General features: G+C 33.8%; 1 protein-coding gene across 3 annotated transcripts; it reads left to right on the top strand.

Moving 5' to 3' along the window:
• The first annotated feature begins 373 nt into the window (after nt 1–373).
• LOC143075595 (lysosomal proton-coupled steroid conjugate and bile acid symporter SLC46A3-like) lies at nt 374–16,686 on the top strand. Of its 3 annotated transcripts, none has more exons than XM_076251064.1 (4): nt 374–1,293; nt 2,264–2,347; nt 3,414–3,570; nt 14,510–16,686. In XM_076251064.1, the coding sequence occupies exons 2-4, from the start codon at nt 2,296–2,298 to the stop codon at nt 15,204–15,206; spliced, it is 906 nt and encodes a 301-aa protein (XP_076107179.1). In that variant the 5' UTR covers nt 374–1,293; nt 2,264–2,295; the 3' UTR covers nt 15,207–16,686. The 3 variants fall into 3 exon arrangements, with proteins under 3 accessions (XP_076107179.1, XP_076107177.1, XP_076107178.1); XM_076251062.1 differs by having other exon boundaries at nt 375–1,603; XM_076251063.1 differs by lacking the exon at nt 14,510–16,686 and adding an exon at nt 4,256–4,528 and having other exon boundaries at nt 383–1,603.
• The last annotated feature ends 2,915 nt before the right edge of the window (nt 16,687–19,601 follow it).

The raw sequence follows: 19,601 nt of genomic DNA, 5'->3' as shown, positions 1-19,601 counted from the left end.
TACACAAAGAGAGTAGATACCAATCTTAATGGACATAAGGCAATTAGTCCAATGTTACTTTCAATAAAAAGACACATAGTCAATGAATAATATTTTTAAATTGTTAATATAGAGATTTGTAAAAAATGTATGTCAATTAATTTAATCAGCTGACTATTCCCTGGGTAGTCAGTGGATTGTAACAGGGTACGTCAAGAGAAGCTTGGAATCTTGATGGTTTATGTAACAAGCAATATTTGATGAATAAAATTATTATGTAGTTAAAAAAAAAAAAAAAACATTCCAATGACAAGATAGTCAATGGCCTAATTATATATATAACCTTTGTAGATACAAAATAGGTAATGATTAGATATTTTCTATCATAAACAAGATAACAAAAACATAGTATGAAATATACATCATCATACGTAAATGTGATTTTAAATTTAAAATTAATATTTCATTTAAGTGATGAATCACAAATCGACGATGTCCGACGACGAACCACTTATTCCAAACGTCTCTGATCGAAGCAGTCACATAGGAAAAACAAATAGTGGAAGATGGTCGTTTGTAATTGTCGGTGCCGTGTTAATGATACATATGTTTTCGTATATTCTAAATATGTATGTGCTCAACGAATATGCTTACTTAGCTATAACGAAAGAACAATATCCGAATGGAATGGACGAGGACAACGGTAATGGAACAGGGTGTGCGTTAAATACAAGTACAAATGCCTTCAAGCAACAACTAAGAGTTCAAGAAATACAATCACGATGGTCAATATATTGCACACTTGCATCAAATATTCCGTCCATATTCGTAAGCATTAATATCGTGTCGTATAGTGATGTGTACGGAAGAAAAATATTTTTCCTACCACCTCTTCTAGGAACGATGATTAAAAGCTTACTATGCTCTATTGGAATATACTATGAACTAACTATGAACTGGTTTATTCCCTTTTTCATAGTTGAAGGTTTTGGTGGTCTCTGGATTGCATCACTTGCTATGACTCTTTGTTATATATCTGATCTGACTAAAGGGGGGAAACAAAGATCTTTTGCTATAGGAGTTATGGAGACTAGTTTTGAAGTAGGATCATTATTATCGTCACTATTATCTGGATACCTTATAAAATATACAAAAGGATTTCTTATTCCCGTGTTATTATCGGAGATCGTTACTATTTTAGGAATTCTTGTCGTTTTATTACTCCTACCGGAAACGCTTCCGCTATCAATGAGACGACCCGCCACTCCAATTATACATAATATGAAAAAGATGACAGATTTTTACACGTCACAGGTATCTTCTATGGCGAACAAATGGCTTTTTGTCCTTGCAATTAGTATTTTTATTCTAACAGATTTCTCACTCGGCAGTGTTAACATTTCCATGTTATACGAGCTAGGTTCGCCATTCTGCTGGAGTAATGTAAAAGTCGGAAATTTTGGAACCATAGAGACTCTAGTTGGATGTGTGGCCTGTATCCTAATGATTAAATTATTTCATTATTGCACCACGGACCAAGTTATTGCTCTTGTCGGTAGTATTACTTCTGCATTGTCGCTCATTTGGCAAGGGTTTGCCAATACTAGCTTCATGTTGTATTTAGGTTTGTACAAGTTATGTTACAGGGTTATAGCTTTGATATTTATATAGCAGTACCATATGTAAGAGGGAGGACAGGGGGTACCCTTCTCCCTTCTCCCACCCATCTTCTCCTTTCTCCTACCCCCGTGTTCCTTTCTCCCATTAGAATAAAACATCTCCTTTTGAGATAAATTAAAAAAAAATCTCCTTTCTCAAACTTTTTCTCCTTTCTCCAACTTTTTCGCCTTTCTCCCAGCCTTCCTCTCCTTTCTCCTACCCCCTTTCTCCTTTCTCCTATCCCCTTTCTCCTTTCTCCCACCCCTTTCTCCTTTCATCTACCCCCTTTCTCCCTGTCTCCCTTACCCCTGTCCTCCCCCTCATATGTAATGAGAACAATACCACATATTCCTAATCATTCTACTTTCTTCATTCTTCATCGGTTGTTTCTTACTTTTAACCACATTATTTTGTCACATTACTAAATCTGCGTAAATATTTTGATTCATATAATGTTATTTTGTTTTCAATAGACTTTAGTACGCTAAAACCAGAAAGTTTAAATATAACAGCAATACAAAAGGTTTTGGGGCATACGATGTGAACATGTTTGTGTCTAAATAATGTTTCAGTGAGATGTTTTGTTTATTTTTTAAATTAGATTTCATTATGATTTAAATTGCAGTACCTGTGATTGGTGTGGGTAGTACCTTAGCAATGCCGATGATGAGAGGTACAATGTCTAAACTGACACCACCAGATCTGCAAGGTAACTTTGTATTCACTCATCATTGTCAATATTAGTGGAATTTTATGCGACTGTCATACAAGTGAGAGGTTTAGGTAGATATAAAACCAGGTTTGTGTTGAAGAAAGTACTGTGACCTATAATGGTTTACTTTTATAATTTGTGACTTGAATGGAGAGTTGTCTGATTGGCACTCATTCCACTCCTTCTTATTTCTATTCAATCTACCATTTTCTACATACTAAAATGGCTGTACCAAGTCAGGAATATGACAGTTATAATTCGTTCGTTTGATGAGTTTGAGCTTTTGGTTTTGTTAATTGCTTACTAGGGACTTTCCGTTTATAATTTTCTTCGGAGTTCTGTAGTTTGGCTATTCAACTTTTTTCTACTAATTTTCGTATATGCGACATGGAAGCTATGATAATTAATTATTAATGATTGCATATATAACATTTGTATTTCTGTGAATGTTATGACTTCATTATGTGGCTGTCTGTTTTCTGTCATTATTGTCACTATATATATGTAACGTTATTCTTCTATAGCAGTATGTGTAGTTCTGCAACAAATATTCATTCAATCGGTTAAGAACTCGGTTAAGCATTCAACTCACTACACATTCTGACCAATACGGTAAATTCTTTTTAGGCGCCATTCCGTTTTCCTTTATGTGAAGATGAAAACACCGGCTGTACTTAATAGTTGAATGAGGCAGTTACAATAACAAAAATTCAGATAAAACCACATCAATAGAAGTATATTTCTAGTTGAGATATCTGAGATGAGGTTGAAACATGCATCGAGGCTAAAACGCATGGTTAAGTAAAACTGAGTTTAAAGGTATATCAATCAATAAGAAAATGAAAAGTTCAGTGAAAGTTAGACAACAATTAAAACACTCAATTATGAGATGTAAACATTTTTTTATTAATGAATGTTTGTTAAAAGCATCGACAAGCCGAGGACTGTTTCCAAAAACGTTTATTATCTCTTTAGCCACTAGTATATATATATATATATATATTTGTGTTTACACGTGCCAGGGAAATTGGCAGACATGACAATTTGTATTGCAATTTTGCAGGTTCCTTATTTGGAAGTATGGCTGCAGTTGAGGCCATAGTGAATATGACTGGTTCGGTCACTGCTAATGCAATATATAGCGCAACGGTAGAGGTTTATAAAGGAACAGTTTTCTTTGTGAACGCCGGGTACAATGTAATAGCCATCATTCTTTGTTTGTAAGTAAAATCAAAATTGTTTTTATGATGTAATCACCTTGATCTAGGTATTAGAAGATGTGGTGTGAGTGCCAATGAGACAACTTTCCATCCGAGTCACAATTTTTAGAAGTAAAGTATTAAAGGTCAAATTCCGGCCTTCAACAGGAGCCTTGGCTCACTTTGAACAGAAAGCCAGCCATATAGGGCTCCAAGATATAAAAAAAAAACGAGACACAGCTTTTGACAAAATAAATGCAAGTTTGAAAACAATGCTACAACTCTAGTTCTGAGAGTTTTTTTTTTTTATTGAAATACGAAGATAGAAATGGACGATCAGTCACAAAAATGATGAAAAGCGCAAAATATTGGAAAACGTCATCTGCTAAGTTTAAAACCAAAATTGTAGAACCGATGAATCCGCAATGTCTCTTTGAATGGAACAACTGACGGGTTGTCCGAAATAAAATCTTTAGTTGGTTAAAAAGGAGAATACATAAGAACTACGACAAAATAACGCTTTCAAGGTCATCTCTGAGACTAATGGTAGTTAAAAAGATCATCATGAAAATTAACTGTTTAAAAATATTTTAGATATGTATCATTGGTCAAATATATCAAATGTATCCGATTCAATTTTCTTTTTTAAACTTTTGATGATTAAATCTGTTTGAACAAATGATACACAATTAACATACCATTTCAGAATATTGATACGAAAAATGAAATCCTCAAAAGAAATGCATTTGAAAGAAGTAGCTGCTTAATACCAACAGGATAACAAAGTCGTGAAACAACCAGCACAACTCAAAGACTTTGATATTTCTATTAACAAGTTTATAGAATCTGGACACTCAAACTGTATCATGCGATTTTTTTTTTAAATGGTTGATAATCCCAATGTCTCATTGTGGTGTAATGGAATACATTTTTGTTAAGAATGGTGCAGTAGTTTCGTTAAAAAAAGTTCTAACATTAACCTTGTTAATAGTGAACTATTGACCAGATGAAAAGATTGATTTATTGTTGATTGCTTAACGTCCAGTGGCAAATATTTCATGCATGTTTCAAGGCAAAACAAAATGCAAATAATTACAATAGGTAATAGTAACGGTCCTGTAAATATAATATGGTCGTCCGGGATGAGGGTCGAAAAATGTATACTGCCACTGGAAAATGAGGGTATATTGGGTAGTGAGATAAATTTGCCTTCCAACAGGTCAATTACGGAGATTTCAAAGAGTTGTTGAAAGGGAGCGTCTCTTTATTTTTATATATTTTACTTTTATTAAATGCTTGCCCTTTGCATTGTTTTAATAACTAGACTTTAATGACTAGATTCCTTTTCTAGCTCACCTAGCCCAAAGGGCCAAGTGAGCTTTTCCCATCACTTTGCGTCCGTCGTCCGTCGTCCGTCGTCGTCGTCGTCGTCGTCCGTCGTTAGCTTTTACAAACATCTTCTCCTCTGAAACTACTAGGCCAAATTAAACCAAACTTGGCCACAATCATCATTGGGGTATCTAGTTTTAAAAATGTGTCCGGTGACCCGGCCAAACAACCAAGATGGCCGTCATGGCTAAAAATAGAACATAGGGGTAAAATGCAGTTTTTGACTTATAACTCAAAAACCAAAGCATTTAGAGCAAATCTGACATGGGGGTGAAATAATCTATTAGGTCAAGATCTATCTGCCCTGAAATTTTCAGACAAATCAGACAACCCGTTGTTGGGTTGCTGCCCCTGAATTAGTAATTTTAAAGAAATTTTGCAGTTTTTGCTTATTATCTTGATTATCATTATAGATAGAGATAAACTGTAAACAGCAACAATGTTCAGTAAAGTAAGATCTACAAATAAGTCAACATGACCAAAATCGTCAGTTTACCCCTTAAGGAGTTTTGCCCTTTATAGTCAATTTTAACCATTTTTCTTAAATTTTAGTATTCTTTTTAAAAATCTTCTCCTGAAACTACTAAGCAAAATTTAACCAAACTTGGCCACCATCATCATTTGGGTATCTAGTTTTAAAAATGTGTGGCGTGACCCTGCCAACCAACCAAAATGGCCTCCATGGCTAAAAATAGTACATAGGGGCGAAATGTAGATTTTGGCTTATGTCTCTGAAACCAAAGCATTTAGAGCAAATCTGACGGGAATAAATTGTTTATCAGGGCAAGATCTATCTGCCCTGAAATTTTCATGCAAAACAGACAACCTGTTGTTGGATTGCTGCCCCAGAATTAGTAATGTTAAGGAAATTTGCCAGTTTTTGGTTATTATCTCGAATATTATAATAGATAGAGATAAACTGTAAACAGCAGATATGTTCAGCAAAGTAAGATCTACAAATAAGTCAACATGACTAAAATCGTCAGTTTACCCCTTAAGGAGTTATTGCCCTTTATAGTCATTTTTTAACAATTTTCATAAATTTTTGTAAATTTTTGTAAATTTTTAGTATATATTTTCCACTGTAATTACTGGGTCAAGTTCATTATAGATAATGATAATTGTAGCAAGAAGAATGTCCAGTAAGGTAAGATCTACAAACACATCATGATCACCAAAACACAATTTTGTCATGAATTTATCTGTGTCCATTGTTTAATATGCGCATATGATAGAACAAGGTGAGCGACACAGGCTCTTGAGAGCCTCTAGTTATAATTAGTGGACAAAGCATTCGTTTCAGTTACAATTATGTTATTCGTCTGATAAAGGAGTAGGTCCGGTAAGGGCCGATTTTGGCCTCAAATTTCAGGTTCTTCTGATGAAAGATTTTGGACACTTTTTAAACACTTAAGTGTCTACTTTAGTCGAATCAATTAGTATATGAGAAAGATCTTAAAACTGATTTAGTCACTAAAAACGCTCCAATTCAAGCATAAATATGAAAAATCTATCAAATATGCCATAATATGTCACTTTTCATATGTTTTTTGTCAAAAATGAAAGTGGCCGCATCCGCGTTCATTCTCAACCTTTATATATGTTATGTATTATCATCAAATACAACTTACATTTAAATATTAGGAATGAACACAAATGCGGCCACTTCCATGTCAAATGGAAACCGTCTAAAAATTAACCAAAATGCAAACATTTCGAGGATTTCAGTCATTTAGCATGACTTAATGATGCTAGTACCCGATATATGTGCATTGTATTGTCAAAAACAACCCAAATCTATTTAAGAGAAGTATTCTACTTTCCAATTAATAGCTTAAAGTTTACATTTAAACAATTTTGTAAAACTTCTATATTTTTGGGCCAAAAAGGGGCCTTACTGGACCTACACCTTTGAAAAGATAAGGTGCCTTATGTTTTAGATGAAACACACTGATAACTTGTTATGCAGTTCCAGTATAAAAATCAACAAAAAAATTACTTTAGTATGCAGTTTAAGAACCTTCTTGCAAAAACATCATAAGCATTAAATCTACAAAACAATTACTATAGTGTGCAGTTTAAGAACCTTCTTGCAAAAACATCATAAGCATTTATAGGCAACTTTAAAGTCTTTGTTAAAATGTTAATTGACTTTATTATTATAACTATAAATGGAAATCCCTGACTGAAAGATATGATGCTTTATCTATTTAGATTTCGTTATTATACGTATGAATATTATAATCAGCTGTCATTTGAATGTCCTAAATGTTCTTTATTCAAACGAAAATGTTTATGGAACCAACAAGTCAATTTATATCTGTTTTGTCATTTATGTAGATATACATTGTAGGAAGATGTGGTATGAGTGCCAATGAGACAACTCTACATCCAAGTAACAATTTATAAAAGTATACCATTATAGGTCAATGTACGGCCTTCAACACGGAGCCTTGGCGTATCTATTTATTAATCGTATTTATATATACATATAAATAACACTAATTTAAGGATGATAACCTCATTATTTAAAATTAATCTTCCGGAGGACCCTCAAATAATAACTGTACATTACAAAGTACATAAAATATTATATCTACTTACACAAAGATTCAATATTAATTCATTTAATAATCCAATATACTTATATTGGTATAACATATCAATCAGCCTTTTCTATGACAAAATTGAAACAATTTTCTTTAAAAAAATTAAAGATTTTTACACATACCACATCTTCTGTTTTATCTTGTATATTATTCAACAGCGCCTTGGAGTCACTTAAATTGAGACATGAGCTAGAATCCCCGAACGATGCTAGAATTCCCTATGATACCCGAATGATGATAGTATCGCCAAACTCACATACTTGATATATTTTTCAGTGTTTCGCAGTATAGTGGAACAATACTGTATTAAAGTTTCAATCATATTTTGTATGGGTCAATGATGTAGGCTTTGTTAGGTCAGGTGATCTAATGTTTTGTTATGGTAACAATTTTTTCGTGATTTGGCGTCAACAAACACACTACTGAATACGTGAAAAAAAAGTGTCTAGGTGGTCATTCTAGCCGTAGACATCGTACAGTCAAAACTTCCTTCTTTGTATAAATTTTTGTATTTTCCTATTTATGATGAGGTGCGGCATCATTACCCATAAACGGTTCTTGCATTGATCCGTGACGCAGGTTTCCAAATTCTCTGGAGGGTTTTTCCGGGGCGGCGAGTGTCCGTTTATGATGGGTATTCTTAATATGATATTTATCATTTGGAATGTTTTGGAAGTATATATAGATATTTACCTCTATTGTTGCCGGTAGTATATTTTTTATTGTTCACCAAGTTGTGTGTAATTTACTTTAAATATATACCACATTCGGTATAATCCTCGGTAGAATCCGCTACTCTCCTTCTATCCGTTAGAAGAGGGTACGGAATCGGCCGAGTTGAGACGAATGAGATATATATACTATATATCATTGAGTTATATGATGTTTGAAAATTATGAGATTACTGTATTGTTGTCTTAGATTTAAAAAAAAAAAAAATTAAATACTGGGTCCAGTCTGTCTACACGGCAAAATGCATATTTGAGTTGAGTCTAGTTTAGTTGGCCAAAGTGATAGTGAAGTTAGGACTGGAATATATTTCAGTCGTAGCGTTTTTGAGGGAACGGGATGACAAGAGCAGAGCTGCCTTCTACCTATGCCCTGCATGCCAGGTATAATTCTCTAATTGATGATTATTCACGACTGGCCATGGTTTCCTTAAGATTGCATCAGTTGCATCAATTTAAAAAGTTGTGGTATAATTGCAAATGAGACAGCACTCCACAAGAAACCAAATGACGGTCGTAGAAGTAAGAAACTATAGTTCACCGCACAGCCATCAACAATGAGCAAAATCCATACTGTGGAGTAAGCTATTATTCATGTCGGGGCCTTTTATAGCCAACCACAAGGAATGGGTTTTCTCATTGTTGAAGGCCGTACGGTTGCCTATTATTGCTTACATCCACTTCATTTGAATTTTGGTGGAAGTCTCATTTGTTTGATTTGGAAACGGACGTATACAAAGTTGATGCTTACAAGACAATATCTGTTGATAAATATTTTTAGCTAGAAATCCATACCAAATGACCAAGTTATCGATTAAATCAAGAAATGTAAAATGTTAGAACAGCTATAATTTTGGAACATCAGATTTCTCGGCAAAATAATGAATAATGCATATCATATATTAGAATGATGTATTCGTTGGAAGATCCTCATATAGCATATCGAAATTTTTAGTGATCCTCGGTTACACATCAAATTTATATAGGAGGTGACAAAATAAAGAAGAAAATACAAAACCTTCATGCAACTGTGAGTTGTTATGTCTTGCACATGCGGAGATAAAACTGGTTAACATAATTGCTATTTTAGATATTATCTCACGCTAAGTTAAACGAACAACTAAAAGGCATTCATTTTAATTCTCTAATAGATTTAAGAGGAAGATAAGCACATTTTGAAACTTGGGTCCACTCATCACCTAAACCGTAAAAGTTTGTGAAACATGCATATGTAAAGAATGGCCATTTTTCCATTCTCATCATTAGCAATTCCCTCTTTTGCCGTTTATATTTATACTTCTTTGAAGTTGGACTCTATATTCTATTTTCCTTTTGTATAACGTTTAGAATTCTGAAATATATATGTCAAAGATGCACATTTGGTGCAGTAAAATTGGAACCGTTTAGCGATAATGTCACTGAAAGTACAATTTAGTTATACTTTATAGCTGAGACTACTATAATTATAGTAGTCTCAGTTTATAGTCATATAATGATATTTTCTAGCAAAACATGTCTTTTGGCTGTTTGTATCATTGGTTGTTGTATGTATAAATGACATATACCACACATTTCGTTTTATTGAATAACAAACAAGTAGAAAAACATTATTGTAGCATATGACGAAACTAACACATCAGTATTCCAAACAGTTGATATTCAGAGGTTGTCCTGGTACAACGTGCGACAATAGCCATACGTGTTATCATTCAAATTTTGTTTATATCTATATCTATTTATCAGTGAGATTATAAAAGTCAAAACTAGTCCTTTCTCGAACCAGGCTGAAGCTATAGCGAACAATACCTAGCGAGCAATGTCAGCGAACAATAAGGCGATATATCTAAAATCGGAAAAAACGAATAAGATAGCAACGGCCGTTAAATGAAAAATATTTAAAAAGGCAGAAATTCCGTCCAAATATTGAAATGTCAACTCTATCATGAAATGGTATTTAGCCCATCCATTGATAAAACAAGTCACTTCTCTTTTTAGGCTTATATTCAGTACCACAGTATATCTGCATCTGTCAACGGATTATTTGTAGGTGTTAGACCACAAATGCATCCACTTCAATTTAGAACGAATGTAAAAGTAGACCTTCCCTGTAAAGATAGCAACTTTGATGTCATTGTTTAATTTAACTAACATATACATTTGCAGAAATGGGGTTTGGCCTATTCCATCGCTTCTAGAGAAAAATAATGAGGGATGTCACGGGGTATGGCTATATAGTTCTTGTAGAGGAAAAACAGGTTCATCTTTTACCATTTTGTTTTTCAAATTTTGAGCCCTAGTTTCAGATTCTTGAACATAGCGGCACTTGATACCTTCAGCAAAAGATGCACCTGTTTTTCTTCTACAAGACCTATATAGTCATACCCCGTGACATCCCTCATTATTTTTCTCTAGAAGCCATGGAATAGGCCACCCCTTTTTTTTCATTTTTTTTTCAAATTTTGAGCCCTAGTTTCAGATTTTTGAACATAGCGCCACTTGATACCTTGTGCAAAAGATGCGCCTGTTTATCCTCTACAAGCCCATTAAGTCATAACCCATGACACCTCTCATTATCTTTCTCTAGAAGACTTGGAATAGGCCAACCCCTCTGGTTTTTTTTTCCATTTTGTTTTTCAAATTTTGAGCCCTAGTTTCTGATTCTTGAACATAGCGCCACTTGATACCTTGTGCAACAGATGCGCCAAGACCTATATAGTCATACCCCGCGACATCCCTCATTATTTTTCTCTAGAAGCCATGGAATAGGCCACATTCCCCCCTGTTTTTTCCATTTTTTTTTAATTTTTAGCCCTAGTTTCAAATTCTTGAACATAGCGCAACTTGATACCTTGTGTAAAAGATGCGTCTGTTTCTTTTCTACAAGATCTTTATAGTCATAACCCATGACACCCCTCAATATTTTTCTCTAGAAGCCATGGAATAGGCCAACCCCCCTGTTTTTTTCTAAAAAAAAATCAAATTTTGAGCCATAGTTTCAGATTTTTGAACAAAGCGCCACTTGATACCTTTTGCAAAAGATGCTCCTGTTTCTCCTCTACAAGACCTATATAGTCATACCCCGTGATACACCTCCTTATTTATATCTAGAAGCCATGGAATAGGCCAACCTCCCTGTTTTTCCATTTTTTTAAAATTTTGAGCACTAGTTTCAGATTCTTGAACATAACTCCACTTGATACCTTGTACAAAAGATGCGCCTGGTTCTCTCCTACAAGATCCATATAGTCATAACCCATAACACCCCTCATTATTTTTCTCTAGAAGCCATGGAAAAGGCCAACCCCCCTGTTTTTCTAAATTTTTTTTCAAATTTTGAGCCCTAGTTTCAGATTCTTGAACATAGCGCCACTTGATACCTTGAGTAAAAGATGCACCTGTTTCTCTTTTGCAAGACTTATATAGTCATACCCCGTGACACCCTCATTATTTGTTTCTCTAGAAGCCATGATATAGGCCAACCCCCTCTGTTTTTTCATTTTGTTTTAAAATTTGAGCCCTAGTTTCAGATTTTTGAACATAGCGCCACTTAATACCTTGAGCAAAAGATGCGTCTGTTTCTCTTCTACAAGATCTATATAGTCATAACCCATGACACCTCTCATTATTTTTCTCTAGAAGCCATGGAAAATCCCAACCCCACTGTTTTTTTTCTATTTTTTTCAAATTTTGAGCCTTAGTTTCAGATTTTTGAACATAGAGCCACTTTGATACCTTTTGCAAAAGATGCGCCTGTTTCTCCTCTACAAGACCTATATAGTTTTGAGCCCTAGTTTCAGATTTTTGAACATAGCGCCACTTGATACCTTGTGCAAAAGATGTGCATGTTTCTCCTCTACAAGACCTATATAGTCATAACCCATGACACCCCTCATTATATTTTTATAGAAGCCATGGAATAGGCCAGCCCCCGTTTTTTTTCCACAAAAGAAGCGCCTGTTTCTCTTCTACAAGACTTATATAGTCATACTCCGTGACACCCCTCATTATTTTTTCTCTGGAAGCGATGGAATAGGCCAAACCCCATTTCTGCAAATGTGTATGTTAGTTAAATTAAACAATGACATCAAAGGTGCTATCTTTACAGGGAAGGATTTTCTTTTACATACGTTCTAAATTGAAGTGGGTGCATTGGTGGTCTTACACCTACAAATAATCCGTTGACAGATGCAGATTAACTGTGGTACTGAATATAAGCCAAAAAAAGAGATGTGACTTGTTTTATCAATTGATGGGATAAACACCATTTTATGATAGAGTTAAAATTGCAATATTTGGACGTAATTTCTGCCTTTTTAAATATTTTTCATTTAACGGTCGTTCCTATCTTATTCATTTTTTCGAATTTTCGATATATCGACTTATTGTTCGCTAGTTAATGTTTGCTAGCTTGAGCCTAGTCTTTTTTTATTATGTATATGCGCAAAAATTTCATTAGACATTCTTTTTACAAATCGCTTTGTTGTTCGTAAAGAAGCGCCTTATAACTATTTTGTGTAACTGATTTTCACATTATTAAATACCAAACCAGAGATAGAACAATGATTAATATGATTCTATTGTGAATCTTTTATAATAGATTTGGCACATTGACGTTACAATAAACAAAAATTGCATATAGTTCATGTATATTTAAACTTTGATCAAATTCAGACCAATCAATGTCAATTGATTATTGATAATTATATTATTTCTTTCAAACAAGTTTATATAACTTAATTCTTACAAGGACAGACACTTGTCTTATTCACATAGCATATAAATGGATTTCAGATAGTTCTACAACTTTGAATGTAAGTATCTTATATTACTGATTTAATGAATCCCCGATTACTTAAGCTGTGGAATATTGAAACCGTTCTACCATTCGTTTATTGTTCCGGGTTCTCTCCCGGAGCACCTGAGATCACACCCGTTTTTTAGTGATGTTGTTTAGTTTTCTATGTTGTGTTCTGTAGACTTTTAGTTATGTGTCTATATGTCGTTTTTCGGGGGGGGGGGGGGGGGGGTTCACGGCATTGTTTGTTCATTTTCGACTTGAGTTTGACTATCCCTTTTCTATCTTCCGACTCTCTTGTTTTTAGTTGATGTTTTTTTTTTTAGCTTTTGTTTATCCGTCTTAGTCAAGTCTCAATGAAACTTTCAAAGAATCTTTCGTATCTAATCTCAATCTTATTTTGTTTCCTTTCGACAGCAAAGCATAGACTGTTGCCCGTCTACAAAATGGATACTATAGTAGTTATCCTTTAGATTTGTATCCGCTACAGCTCATTAACCGATCAAATGCCTTTATTTCACTGACAGTTCCATGATAATTTCTTACATTTTTATCATTATGCCTTTCTTATTCTATTTTTCGATACGAATAATTTACGGGGTTTACGTTACAAAACATTGGCTTTGTCAAATCTTATCAATGGTGAATACATTTGTGACCCTTGCTCATAGGTTTTCTAGTTTTAATAATTATTGTCCATAGTATTTAAAAAATAAAATGATTATAACAACGTCAATGCTGATGTCAGTTGGAGAAGCAACACACAAAAATAGGTTTACCAATCAGTATCATAGATGCATATATTCGTCGAGTTCACTTTGAATTTGCAATGATCCTTCTTGTTTTATAGACCGTTAGAATTGCACTATTGGATAACAGATCAATGCGTGTTGGTGCACGTTTTACTGCAAGTTTCTAATTTTCTTAATTTTCTACCAGATGTTCTAACATATTGTATAAAGAACCACATCTTCATATTTCCTTTATTGATCCGAATGATTTTTCGGGTTTCCAGTAGCAAAACTTGACCCTTGTCATTGTTATCATGGACTTAAAACGCATATATCTACAAACAGGGTAAGTATTTTGAAATCCTAAACCGCTGAGTAGATAACTATGAAATTTTCAAAGAATCTTCAGTTCTTAATGCAATTCTGTCCATGTTCTCATATCTTATCCCTTCTAATATAATCATACAATATCTCCTTTTTCTGTACATGTATGGTGTATGAATTTATTTGTCTCTCTCAATGATTACTGTGCCTTTTAAATATTTTTTGTTCGTTTCATTAAAGATTTCATTTCCATCCATGTTATTGTTTTACGGAATTACATGTAGTAGTATAAAACAGCATATATGTGAGAGTTAAAAAAGTTTTTTTTCATGAACTTGCAGTATGGAAAAAATTAAAATGGTTTCTTTTCAACTTTCATTTCAGAATGGTACCAAATGTATCCATCATCGAAGGACTAAATGAAGTGCAAAACTCGACTGACCAAACCTCATCTGTGACACCTCGATATGACACTGACTATATCGATCGAAGTATTCCTAACTGGATATGGATTTTGGTAATAACAGTTGCAGTTACTTTTGCTGTTTGTTTATGTGTACTTAAATTTGTCAACTCACGTTTAACTCGTTGGCAGAAGTTCAATGATCGTGGATGCAGTTATGACGTCACTACTTATCTAGTTATAGAAAACGAATATGAACATGTACAGGGTAAAGAACCGGTTAAGAAGGGAATTCAAAGGAAGATCGACAACAGAATATTGAATGTTACAAAACAATACACCAGTGATGAATTTAGTCATAACAATAACTGTAGAGGGAATGCATGCAGACGGAAAGCAGAAAAGTTCAGAAAAGTAGACATGAACAAAAAATTCAGCAAAAATCCAGGAATTCTATACGCAGTTAATTCCTTGCGAAGCCATAAAGAAATACACAGATCTTCTTTGAAACGTAAAGTGAATGATTCTTTAACAGACAGCACTCGTAGCTACAAGTCTGCTTCAACTTCGAGCTCTGACACGTCTGACAATTCATCGGTCTTTTGGAAAGAGTTTCCAAGAAACCACGATTGTTGTGATATTGGAGTACAAACGGCAAATTTCGTTGAACATTTGTAGAGTTTGATGTCACAATCACTGTTGTCGCAACGCCGCCATTTTGCACATAAGGATAAAAACAGACATTCCATGAATGTCGTAATATAAGGGAACACATTGCAAAGCATTGCAATGCAAACATTGGTAAATTGTAAGGGAAACATGCACTGTTTATTCAGGAGTTCTTATTGGATCTTGTCCATCTTTAAGTAGCTGCCAATTGTCTTAGATTTACAACTTTCTTTTCATTTGTATGCCCCACCTACGATAGTAGATCTAAAAGGGCATTATTATTTCTGGTCTGTGGGGCATCCGCGTGTACTATGGACACATTCTTGTTGTTAGATGATTTAAAGTTCTTTGCGTTAATCTAACAGTACTAGTGTCTTGCCCTTTCTAAGTGAGTTTATATTTTGTTTATATGCCGTGCCGTAACACCAGCTGTACTGCAGGTTAGGGGAGGGTTTAAAGCTCGCCGATTTGTTAAACTTGACCACACCACAAAATAAACGATGTCCAATACGAATACAGAAAAACTTATCATTTTCATTTAAATTAATATGAAACGAGTGACTTGTGAAACATAATGTTAATTCTATTCTTGACCCAATGCATGTATGTACCATTAACTTAGTTTTCCGTGCACGATTTTATCATTTTTTACCCAAACATATCGTATAATCGTCATTTTTTTTCTCTCTGACTGTTAAAAAATGTTGCAGCTAATAATTGCCGTGTTTTGAAGCCGTAGTTTACCGATTGTCACCTTATAGTAAATATTCAACAAAGAAGCATGGATATTAATATATTGCGCACGTGTATAACATGTACAATCAGATAATAGGTTATTTTAATGACAGATTCATGCGTATTGCGATCACCGGATTTTTACGAGTAGGGTCCCGCTAAGGTTACTTGCATAAGAAAAATATGTCGGCGAAGCAAGCAAATAAAATAAAGTAAACTCTTTTAATTGTGGATAAAGTAAAGAACTATCCACATATGCATTTTTTGTTTTTGTTTGATGTTCATATGACTTTAAAATGTTTAGACAATAAAATCATAAATCTGTCATATTACGACAGAGGACTACATTCATCATTCACAAAATAAAAGGTGCATGCATTTGAAATACAAAATCCCAAATTATATATACATGAGTTTCTAATTATGTAATTTTAAGGCCTCGTATGAGGTGTCGGGATTTTATTTATATTTTTTCATATGATGTTTTGTCGTTATAATCTGTTGCTTTTAAAATAACAAATTATTATTGTTGTAAATATTTTTTTAATATGAATAATCGTTTCAAAAATGGTTTGATATCGGGGTACATTATCCCAGTCTAGAGATCCGTTTTAGGGTTTCTTGATTATTTTTAACCATCTTATTACAGATGGGCCTTTAATGGCTTATGATTAGCAATTGTAAGTTGCGTTACCTAGTCTCTTGTTTTGATTTTTTTGTTAATAATTTCTATATTAAATATATTAAAAAATAAGTTTCTTCTTGTTTCAGCTTATGTGCCTTTATTTATCATAACATATCTCATAAAGACGCATTTTGATTTTACATTGGATGGAGTTATTGATTGTTTGTTGCTTTACGTCCAATGGCAAATATATCAGATATGTTAAGGACGAGAACTAATTCAGGGATGATACATTATGACGTCGCGCAAAATACTGGTGATAATAACGTAACGTCGGAAATATAGCAAAAAGCCGTCTTATTTTCTTGTTTTTTACGTAACGTTTTTCTAATGTGATTTCTAATGTGTAAGCATTGATTCATTCAGGTTTTTTTTCATGGGAATATTTTTTTTCAGTAAAGATATTCATGTATATTTTATTTAACGAAAAATGTATATATATATATATATATATATACAACTCGTCTAAACATTATGTTTAGACGAGTTGTATATACATTATGTACACAGCCATGTATCACCATCATTGATGGCGATCCGATGGATACATCTGTTGTAGGGTTGTCACTGACTCAGACGTACTTATATATATAACTTATATATATATATATATATATATATATATATATATATATATATATATATATATATATTTATATTTTTTAATTATAAGCAGAGCCACGTTGAATCATTTCATTTGAATCGGAAAGGTCTACTAAAATATTTTATGAGTGGCTAAACAACAGTGCATGATGTTTTATAATTTAATTCTTATTTCAATCCAAATTGTCCAATACAGAAAGAATGTCTAGATGGGTGTCCTCTGAAATAGTTATACGATTTGAGGCATCTACATCAGCAAGTATGTATAGCAGAGATTTCGTCGGTACCAAAGCAGTCTTTGTCTTTAAAAGTTTATATTTTAACGGATCATTGTCACTGATTTTGTCATAATAATGACCCCGGAAAACCTCGAATCCAGGGGGATATGTAGCACCCCAGCTGTCACTCTCTGCTGAATTCAATACGTGTGAACCTTTGGAAATTTTCATTAAATAATAGTCAAAGTTATCATCGTCGGTTTTGACAGCCACAACAGAGTTTATGGATACCAAATCTGATATGTCTTCTGAAAGAATGTCAGTGTCTTGTGCTACTTCTTCTTCGTTAGAAGTTTGTGTTATTTCGCGTGGCTTAATAGTTTTCTTTACCCCGGTATTTTCTACATTTAAACAGTTAAGATAATTCCCCAAAATGCATTGATCGCACGTGTAACAAGAGAGATCGGAAACAATGATTTCATTACATGTACTAGTAAAAACATGATGTATTTGTCTATTTTGCTGGATCGGCTTAAATATTTTGGAATTGTGTCTATCAATTGAGTCCACATATCGAAATACCCTTCTTTTAAATAATGCACTTCTTGGCTTTTTTCAGTTATATATTCATATTTTTGCCATTCAACAGTTGAAGACGACTGTGATTCGTTGGGTGAAAGTTTGAAATTACCAACTCCGCAAAGGCTACATTTTCGGTCAAGACAATTTTTTCTATAAAATCCATTTACTTTTGGACATAGCGTAATATGTATAAGGTCTGACATTTTCTCAAATACGGGATAGTCACTTTCTTGCGAATCGGTTTCCCTGTCACACGATTTTCTGAACTTCATACATGCTTTGAAAACAAGGTTTGCTTCCACGTGATATCTACAACAGCATGTATTTCTATCTTTTTCAGATGCAGGTCTTACGAAAAACGGTCGAAGTTTCTCAAATGCTCTTTGTCCAATTTTAATTTCCGGATATTTGGCGACAAAATCTAAATACGCATCAGTTTGTGTTTTTTCCAGCACGTGTGTCATATGCGAAGTATATAAGTTTGGTCCCAATCGTTCTCTTTTGATATCGGATTTGTTGCCGGTCGGGTGTGATATGCCATCAGAGAGCCAAAAGTTATAAACTGTTTTCTTTGTTTCTTCTGAAATGGAATCTTTTCTTGTTTTCTGTTGCGTAAGAGCCCATGCAGACGATTCACTTTTAAGAATTCTAGACCTAATACGCTGGCCTCCAGCAACCCTTCTTGCTGGCAAACCTAAATTTTTACACAGTTTAATTTTACCTCTCGAGTTTGCTAAATTTTCCCCGCTGATTGATGCAGTAACAGAATTCATTACCGAACGTGCATTCTTAGATCGCTTTAATTTTGTAGATTTTATTATTTCTTGAATATCTGCAACGACGGCCATTTCAACTGGCGAAACTAAATGTTTCAGATTAGCTATTGTTGGCGATCGAGGGGATCTGCGGGCCAAATAAGTCGATATAACTGCGCATCGTTTAGATGGAGATTTTGGTAAACCTTCTTTAAATTTTCTTAGGGCTCTGGCCTTTTCCATTCTGTTTTTGAAAACATTTGAACCTTCTGGTACAACAAGTGACATTGATGAAAGTTCTACATTTTTTTTTACCTCTGTGTTTACGGACATTCATTTTATTTTTCAGTTTTCTTTCATTTATTTTCTTAGATTTCTCCCTTTGTTCTCTCTTTTTTCTTGCATTAATCGTTTGACTATATGTTTTTGTCTCGCTCTCTTTATTCTTGTACAACTTTCCATAAGATTTTCTACTCGTTTCATTTTTCTGAAGCCTTTTTCGTTCTCTGTTCCTAATAAGTATTTCCTTAGCCGAAAGTTTACTTTTTTTTCTGTTATTCATATTTCTGAAAGCATATTTATATTTGAATGTACACAAAATTTTGGTCTGATTTTTTTAAGTCCGATTATTTTAATTGATTGTTGGTTTATAAATACATTCAATAATTAAATATGAGTCTTTTTTGTCTCGTGTTTTATTTTTTTGGAACTAATCATTCTCCTGAAACACCAGAGATCATTTCGGTTGTTTGAAGGGATTGGTGCCTCTTGTTTTGTCTACGAAAATTATCTAATATGGTAACTCTTCTTTTAGATTGTTCCAGAA

This window comes from Mytilus galloprovincialis, chromosome 5 (assembly GCF_965363235.1).
Source record: "Mytilus galloprovincialis chromosome 5, xbMytGall1.hap1.1, whole genome shotgun sequence".
Classification (NCBI taxonomy): Eukaryota; Metazoa; Mollusca; class Bivalvia; order Mytilida; family Mytilidae; genus Mytilus; species Mytilus galloprovincialis.
The sequence above is the reverse complement of the archived record's forward strand: the minus strand, read 5'-3'. Positions and strand labels throughout refer to the sequence as shown.